Here is an 8,339-nt window from a genome sequence, read left to right as displayed (position 1 = left end):
AGCTGGACGATGGCATCACTGAATTCATTGATGAACTGTCTTTAACTGAAAAGTGAGTGTTTATTATTGTCCTTTTGCATTATTGACACATCATCTTCCTATTTGATACTGTAAAGCTGCTTTGACACAATCTGTATTGTTAAAAGCGCTATATAAATAAAGGTGACTTCACTTGACTTGACTTATGTAATATAATTATTTTATATACAATTATTACAGTTTTTACATTATACCTATGTATAAAACAATTTATTTATTATGTCATAAACAATATATAAATAACAATAAACCATAAACAACATAAAAAGGAATATTAACAGTATTAAAATAACCCTAATTTTTAAGTCATAACATTTTAGATGACATTGGGCTTTTATTATGAAAAATATTTTAGAGGCCATATTGAAAACGTGGTTGCTCATGCTGTTTGATTACGGAAAACAAACAGAGCTGAATGTACGCATGATTTGATATAGGAGTTTTCAGTAGCTCGTGTTGAAGTCATGGACGAGCAACTTACTGTGAGTTTCTCCTTTAGGTAGTATTGTTTGGCGATCTGTGCTGTTATGTAGTCGATATCTTACTCTTGGACTCTTCCTCCAGGGCGGATACAGTGAGCCATGCGGCCAGTGCGCTGCTGTGAGCTGGGGAGTGTCAGATGAGGGTCAGTTCTTCTGCAAGAGCTGCCACAATGTGATCGAGGTTGGTCAACAGACAGACATTATTAGATATCTAGGGCTTTGATATTCTACAAATCCTCAATGTCAGTGCAATATTTCTTATTGATAATGTCTCTGGCCCTTATCCTAAAATATTAATGGAAAAATAACTGAAATTAATTTGCTGTAAGGGGGTATCATTACTGGCACTGTAAATTAATTATGCATTATACACTTTACAAATAATGCTGTATTTTTTCACAACTTCTTCTAGAAAACGAGGGAGGTGGAGGATGTAAACACCCTTCATAGTCAACACAGCAGGATCTCACAAATAATAAGACCTAAAAAGAAAAAACAAGGTCAGTCAAAGTCTTCTGTCCACTTTTTATCTCTGTTTATAAGCTGTGTAAGACATTTAGATTTGCAAGATCCTTCCTTTTCTCTGCTGTTATGGTTTCTTCTGTCTGTTTTCAGAGAATGAGCGAGAGTGGCTGGTATGTGAGGGATTTCAGTTCATCTTGAAACACCAGGCCAAGGCTTTGGTCAGTCTTGGTGTCTGCATGAAGTTTGAGGTTGGTAGTTAAGTTTAGCCTACTAAACCCACACAATGTTATAGATGACACAAAAAAGCATCATATTTTGTTTTGACAGACAGAAGTTTTGTGGAATTTCTGGAAGAGATACCTGCAGAACACACAGCAAGCTTTCACCACAAATCCAATGTACACTCCAAGTTTTACGGTGGTATGTTTGTTTTATGTTGAAATTAATAGAAAGGGCTGTAGAGTTTATGTAGTGTATAAATAACACCGTCTTTCTTGTTTCTCTGTTTGTGTTGTTTTAGTATTGTGTATATCCTATTCTAGTATTTATTATAATATTCTGAAATAGCATTGTTTTATATTTTAATTTTTTTTAATTCTAATTTTTTGTCATTTTTAGTATTTTTTTAAATACATGTATAGCTATAATTTATTTGTATTTTAGTTTTTATTATTTAGTTCTTCAACTTAAATGTATTTATTTCAATTAGTAGCCAAGCGTACATTTCAAATTTTCATTTCAATTTTCAATGTTTTATTTTTACTTCAGCTTTATTTCTATCACCAAAAATGATTAATAACACTGCTCTGCTCTCTTCCTACATTTTTGCCCTTAAGTTAGTGAAGCCGCAGAGTGACTCGGAGTCTAACGCTCAAAGTGAGCAGTCGTATCGCACTGAAGTTGCTTCAGAGATGTCAGAAGAGATGTCAGTCTCGGGTACAGTCTCTCTGTCAGCTGGCACATTTACCTTATACAGTATTGATTGAACTGAATCTTTTTTTTCTGCTGCAGGTTACTCCAGTGAGGCACAGTCAACAGTATGTTCAGGGTCTTTGGATGCTGTTGTGTACCAAAATACGAAGGGAACAAAAATGCACAATCTTATGACCATGCCACGGACACTGGCCCTGTGCTATCTGGCTCTGCTGTGGGTCCGAGAGGCCATCACTCTGGCTGACTTACTGAGGTTTGGAAGGACAAACGCAGCTCAACACAAATTGGCCATTTTTTTTTTAAACATTAAATTTACGAGTGACAGAGCAGGATGTTTATTACCTTAAATAAAGTTATGTGCTGCCTGTTTCAGAGTGAAGCGCTGCACTATGTTCTTTTACACATGAGCAGCTACTGATTTTGTGCTTTTATTGTCTAAAAGTAGCTCGGCTCACAGTAAAAAAAAAAAAAAAAAAGTTGGATCGCTTATAACAAGTATTTAGTAATGCAACATGTGCCAACCATTTTACAAAATTGACAGATGTGAATAGAATATTGTAATTTTACAGTTACAGTTTACAGTTTTTTTTGGAATAACACACCAAAGTATCCTTCTTTATTTACAGTATCTCACAAAAGTGAGTACACCCCTCACATTTCGGCAACCATTTTAGTATATCTTCTCAAGGGACAATTCTATAGAAATTAAACTTGGATATATTTTAGAGTAGGCAATGTGCAGCTTGTATAGCTGTACAGATTTGCTGTCCTCTGAAAATAACTCAACATACAGTTATTATTCTCAAAAAAGCTGGCAACAAAAGTGAGTACACCCTAAGTGATAACAGCTATATGTCATTTAACCATGCAAAGCCACATGTCCTATTCATCATGTTCATGTTTTTGTCTGCTTGACGGGACTATACCAATTTGTTTATCTTATACTGCAGCAGTTAAAATTTGGTGATTTGAGTACAATTCTCTCATACTGACCACTGGATGTTCAACATGGCACCTCATGGCAAAGAACTCTCTGAGGATTTGAGAATTAGAATTGTTGCTCTCCACAAAGATGGCCGAGGCTATAAGAAGATCAGTAACAACCTAAAACTGAGTTACAGTACAGTGGCATACAGAGGTTTTCCAAGATGGGTTTCACTTGGAACAAGGGTCGATCAAAGATGTTAGATCCTTGTGCTGTGCTTCAGGTGCAGAAGCTGGCTTCAAAAAACAGATGTATGAGTGCTGCCAGCATTGCTTTAGAGGTTGCAGAAGTGGAAGGTCAGCTTGTCAGTGCTCAGACCATACTCCGCACACTGCAACAAGTCGGCTTGCATGGCCGTCATCCCAGAAGGAAGCCTCTTCTGAAGCTGGCTTACAAAAAAGCCTGCAAACAGTTTACTGAAGGACAACCTGTCCAAGAGCATGAATTACTGGAACCATGTCCTGTGGTCTGATGAGACTAAGATAGATGAGGCTGATCTGATGAGGCTCAGATGGTGTCCAGCATGTGTGGTGATGCCCTGGTGAGGAGTACCAAGAAAATTGTGTCTTGCCTACAGTCAAGCATGGTGGTGGTAGCTTCATGGTCTGGGGCTGCATGAGTGCTGCTGGTACTGGGGAGCTGCGGTTCATTGAGGGAAACATGGATTCCAACATGTCCTGTGACATTCTGAAGCAGAAGATGATGCCCTCCCTTCAGAAACTGGGCTGAACGGCAGTTTTCCAACATAATAACGACCCCAAACACACCGCCAAGATGACAACTGCCTTGCTGATGCTGATGAAGCTGAAGGTGAAGGTGAAGGTGATGGAGTGGCCAAGTATGTCTCCAGACCTGAACCCTATGGAGCACATGTGGGGCATTCACCATGTGTCTAACATCCAGCAGCTCTGTGATGTCATTATAGAGGAGTGTAAGAGGATGCCAGCAACAACCTGTGCAGCTCTGGTGAACTCCATGCCCAGGAGGATTAAGGCAGTGCTAGATAACAGTGATGCCCCTACAAAATATTGACACTTTGGATGCAGTTTTAATGTTCACTTAGGGTGTACTCCTTTTTGTTGCCAGTTATTTAGACAATAATGGCTATGTGCTGAGTTATATTTAGAGGACAGTAAATTTGCGCTGCTATACAAGCTGCACATTGACTACTCTAAAATATATCCAAGTTTAATTTGTGTAGTATTGTCCCTTGAGAAGATATACTTAAATTGTTGCTGAAATGTGAGGGGTATACTCATTTTTGTGAGATACTGTACATGCATTTAAATGGGGTCAAATTTGATGTTATGCTGACTTGATGCTGTTTATATGTGTCTAATATGTTTTCTTTGGACGTTTTTGAGGCCCAAAGTTTTGTCCTAAGCAATGTTTCTGCTTGGTGTGCAGCATTAAATATTGCTGTCAGTGTGTTTAGATGTAATATCATGATTACATGATGGCTTTTACACTGTGTATACTTGTACTGGATAATTTGAAAAACATCTGATTTAGTCATATTTCATGCAGGATGGTCTCAGAGAGGCGTGTTCCTTACATGAACATTCATGAAGTGTTTCCAGCGGAGATGAGACTGTTCGGAAAAGATGTCCAGTTCTTTAATGTTCGGGTGAGGAAGACAAATCTGGTTTGCATTTCTTCAGTCATGAAACAATGTGTTGTATTACTAATTGCTTTGACGACTTCTGGTCTTCTACAGTACCTTCCGTCGTACTCGCTGGTTCATAAAGAAGCTGTGACTCTGGCTCGGATCTTGGAATTACCCTCCTTCCCAACAGTTTCTCAGGATTGCCTTCTCCACCCGTTTCCGCTCACTGTCCGCTATCTACTGGAGGCAAACCTCCCAAGTGGGTGTTTTTGACCCGTAATGGTTGTGGCAAATGATGACTGAAGTTTTGAAATAAATTTACCCAACACATATACAGTCAGGTCCATAAATATTGGTGACATCGACACAATTCTAACATTTTTGGCTCTATACACCACCACAATGGATTTAAAATTAAACGAACAAGATGTGCTTTAACTGCAGACTGTCAGCTTTACTTTTTATTTTTATCTGCTCATTGTAATTGGGATAATGAGGGAATAACACACACCTGGCCATGGAACAGCTGAGAAGCCAATTGTCCCATTACTTTTGGTCCCTTAACAAGTGGGAGGCACATATGCAAACTGTTGTAATTCCTACACCGTTCACCTGATTTGGATGTAAATACCCTCAAATTAAAGCTGACAGTCTGCAGTTAAAGCACATCTTGTTTCATTTGAAATCCATTGTGGTGGTGTATAGAGCCAAAAATGTTAGAATTGTGTCGATGTCGCAATATTTATGGACCTGACTGTAATCGTCTTTTTATCTGTTTGTTTGATACACTTTTGACTTCATTTATTTCTGATCCTCCTCAGATGACCTTCACGTTTGGGTCCACAAGGTTATGAGACAGGCTGCTATGGGGGACAGCTCTTTTCTGACCTTTGACCCCAGCAAGGAGAAGGCTTGTCTCGTGCGCTATGACATTCAAGCAGTAGCTGTCATCATTGTCACCTTGAAGCTCCTTTTCAAGTTGGATGATCATGTGGAGTGGTACATAACTTCATAGTTTGTAACTAAAGGTTTTGGAGTTATCTGTGTCCATGCAAAAAGTCAATTTTTTACTTCACTGGATTTGTAAAGTTAAATATTTATGCTAATTATGTTTCCTTTTTTTCACTGATGTCTCAAGGAAGTTATCAGAGGAAGCAGCCAAGAAGAAGAAAAAGAAAGGCAACACTTAATTTTTTTTTCTTTTTTTTTTGAGCTAGTATTTTTTTTTTATGCATGTCATTGGGTTTTTTTTTTTTTTTGGTTCACAACATGCTCCTATATGCTTTTCACAGTTTTCAAGTTACAAAAGTGGTTTGAAGTTGTACAACCTGTTTTGGAGCAAGCCAGAAAGAGGGAAGAACGAGAAGAAGCCCGGTAAGACATAACCGTTTCAAAAGTTTACATGACTTTTATTGACAAATCATTTACTACAACTGTTTTTGTTCTGCACTTTCAGACGACGATGGGAAACCACTAAGCCTCTTATTACATCTTTGAAACGCAAGAGCTTGATTCTCAAAAAAAGGCGTAAGTTGATCTGGTCACATCTCAGTAATGATCTCAAAACTGTATCTCTGTATGTCATCCAATGTCTGCTTTCACTTCTCCAGGCATTACTGAACATTTGGAGCAGACATTTCAGAAGTTTACTGACTCTGCACCAGAACAATCGTCTTCCTCAACAAACCCTCATGCCAGCTTTCACTTCAGCTGGGGAAAAGAGGAGGGTTCGGATGGACCCAGTATGTATAACAATCGTTTGGACTGTACCCTTAAGAAAGACGGGATCAAGTACCTCTCCAACCGAAAGTACTGGCATCCTGAACTGAGATTGTGCCCACGCAAGTGAGTCATCACAAATGTTTTGTTTTCTCAATGACCGATACTATAGTATTGTATTTTATTATATATAATAAAATAATGCAATGTTATTAATTATTTCTAATATAAATAATTTGTTTTAATTCCTCACAGGATGTGTGGGGATCATTTCTCAGAAATTGAGCCCAGTTTTCCCAGGATGTACGTGTGGGTTCTTGATCTCTTCTCTTTCATTCTGGGAGTGCGTCAGGCAGAAGTGCACAAAGAGGTCCTCAACATTGAACATCGTTTTTTGAAGAAGAATCATCAGCCCAAGATTCAATGGACTTTAACTTCCTGCAAAAAGAAGAAAAAAAAATCCAAAACTGCAACCCATGTTCATGAAGAGAATATCACTGACAGAGTATGAAATCTGCATATCAATTCCCAAGATCCCCTTTGTTTCCCTGCATCAACAGCAGCAGTTTGTTCTTTTGTCATGTCAGATTTTCACTTCTGAGCATTTTTTTTTTCAATAGTCTCTTGCAGTATTTTTATCTGTTGTGAGACTTGGAATAAACAGTATCTGTTTCCCTCAAGTGTTTTTTTTTTTTTTTTTAATGCATTTTATATTTTGATTAAAAAATACACCACTTACATTGAATGTAGCTACACAGATGAGCCAACAGGGGGTGTAACACACCTGACAATCGTGTGCTGATAGATTCTTTTGTCCTGCAGCTCACTAAAAAATTTTTGTCTTTTAATTTGTGGGAGCAAAATTGACAGTTGTGAAAAATGTAAAGTAATTTTACTGGGTCTTTCTACTGCCTAAGAGTTTTGTCTAACTAGTTTTCATTGTTCTTGCAGTATTTTGTCCCAGATGAAGGATCATAAGCTATTTCACCCCTTTCAATCCAAGAATTGACTCAAGCAGGAGAATGTTATTTGATCACACTGTGATTGAAACGAATATATATAAGCTGTCCTTTTGTACTTGCAACCCACTGCTGTCACGCTGTCCTCAACATCAGTACTACTATATGCCTTGTTAAGCCTCAAAAATTATGCGTCAAATATAACATGGGAAAGTCTCGTGGGAATAAACCACCTATTTAAATAACATAAGATTATAAGGGTTCTTATGACAAGAGTTCATATTGTTTTTAATTGTATGCATATGATTTCTGTGTTTCTTTTGACCAGCTAATATAGTAATTATTTTAATATAGCTTATATATAGCCTACAGTATACACACATTTTTCATTTTTGTTAATGAAAATGGTAAAAAGGAAAAAAAAATGCAGGAAAAAATGAAAACATTAAAACTTTAGTTGATCACTACAAGGACTACAGTATCACCAGCCAAAGAGGAATTTTACTGTAGCCAGAAAGTCCAGCATGGATGATCTAGAGAGAAAAACATGAACTGCAGGGAAAGAGTGATGGAAGAACGAAGAAATTTGAGAAAGCTAGAGGGGGCTGGGCCAGAGGGGAAACCAGGACAGAGAGTCTGTGTGCTGTCATGGGTGTTTCTCTGGCACTATTCTCCAGCCAAACCAGCTGACTGTGTGTGTGTACAGGTTTATATATCCTGGTGGGGACTTAAACCTGAATACACAGACTTATGGGGACTCGTGTCACAGTGGAGACCTAAATTGAGGTCCCCACTCCCCACGGGTACAAAAGCATATAAATCATACAGAATGAGTTTTTTTTTTTTTTTTGAGAAAGTAAAAATGCAGAAAGTTTCCTGTAAGGGGTAGGTTTAGGTGTAGGGTTGGTGTAGGGCGATAGAAAATACAGTTTGTACAGTATAAAAACCATTACGCCTATGGAGAGTCCCTACAAGAATAGCTGACCAGACTGTGTGTGTGTGTCTGTGTGTGTGTGTAAACACCGTCCACATGCTTCTTGCAAGAGAAGACATGCACAAACATATAGCCTACACACTCAGAAACTCTTCGTTTCCAGCGAAACAACTTTACCCGGCATACTTTTCAGAGTTGTTTTCCCTTCTCACGTGTA

General features: G+C 38.1%; 1 protein-coding gene across 1 annotated transcript; it reads left to right on the top strand.

Annotated features, from left to right (window-relative positions):
• Positions 1–396: 396 nt before the first annotated feature.
• Positions 397–6,903, top strand: taf1b (TATA box binding protein (Tbp)-associated factor, RNA polymerase I, B). The gene is made up of 15 exons (XM_058756389.1): positions 397–521; positions 604–702; positions 934–1,021; positions 1,137–1,234; positions 1,314–1,406; positions 1,823–1,922; positions 1,998–2,172; positions 4,432–4,531; positions 4,622–4,769; positions 5,332–5,509; positions 5,649–5,689; positions 5,803–5,884; positions 5,967–6,037; positions 6,121–6,355; positions 6,485–6,903. The coding sequence occupies exons 1-15, from the start codon at positions 504–506 to the stop codon at positions 6,738–6,740; spliced, it is 1,782 nt and encodes a 593-aa protein (XP_058612372.1). The 5' UTR covers positions 397–503; the 3' UTR covers positions 6,741–6,903.
• Positions 6,904–8,339: the final 1,436 nt, after the last annotated feature.

The sequence above is a fragment of the Onychostoma macrolepis genome, chromosome 20 (genome assembly GCF_012432095.1).
Source record: "Onychostoma macrolepis isolate SWU-2019 chromosome 20, ASM1243209v1, whole genome shotgun sequence".
In the NCBI taxonomy this organism is placed as follows: Eukaryota; Metazoa; Chordata; class Actinopteri; order Cypriniformes; family Cyprinidae; genus Onychostoma; species Onychostoma macrolepis.
Note: the sequence above shows the minus strand (reverse complement) of the source record. Positions and strands in the feature narration are given on the sequence as shown.

Bases quoted from the DNA above. Each gene is read 5' to 3' on its own strand.
- taf1b (XM_058756389.1), top strand. The intron at 703-933 runs GTTGGTCAACAG...AACTTCTTCTAG, and splicing joins GCTGCCACAATGTGATCGAG to AAAACGAGGGAGGTGGAGGA. The intron at 6,356-6,484 runs GTGAGTCATCAC...AATTCCTCACAG, and splicing joins CTGAGATTGTGCCCACGCAA to GATGTGTGGGGATCATTTCT.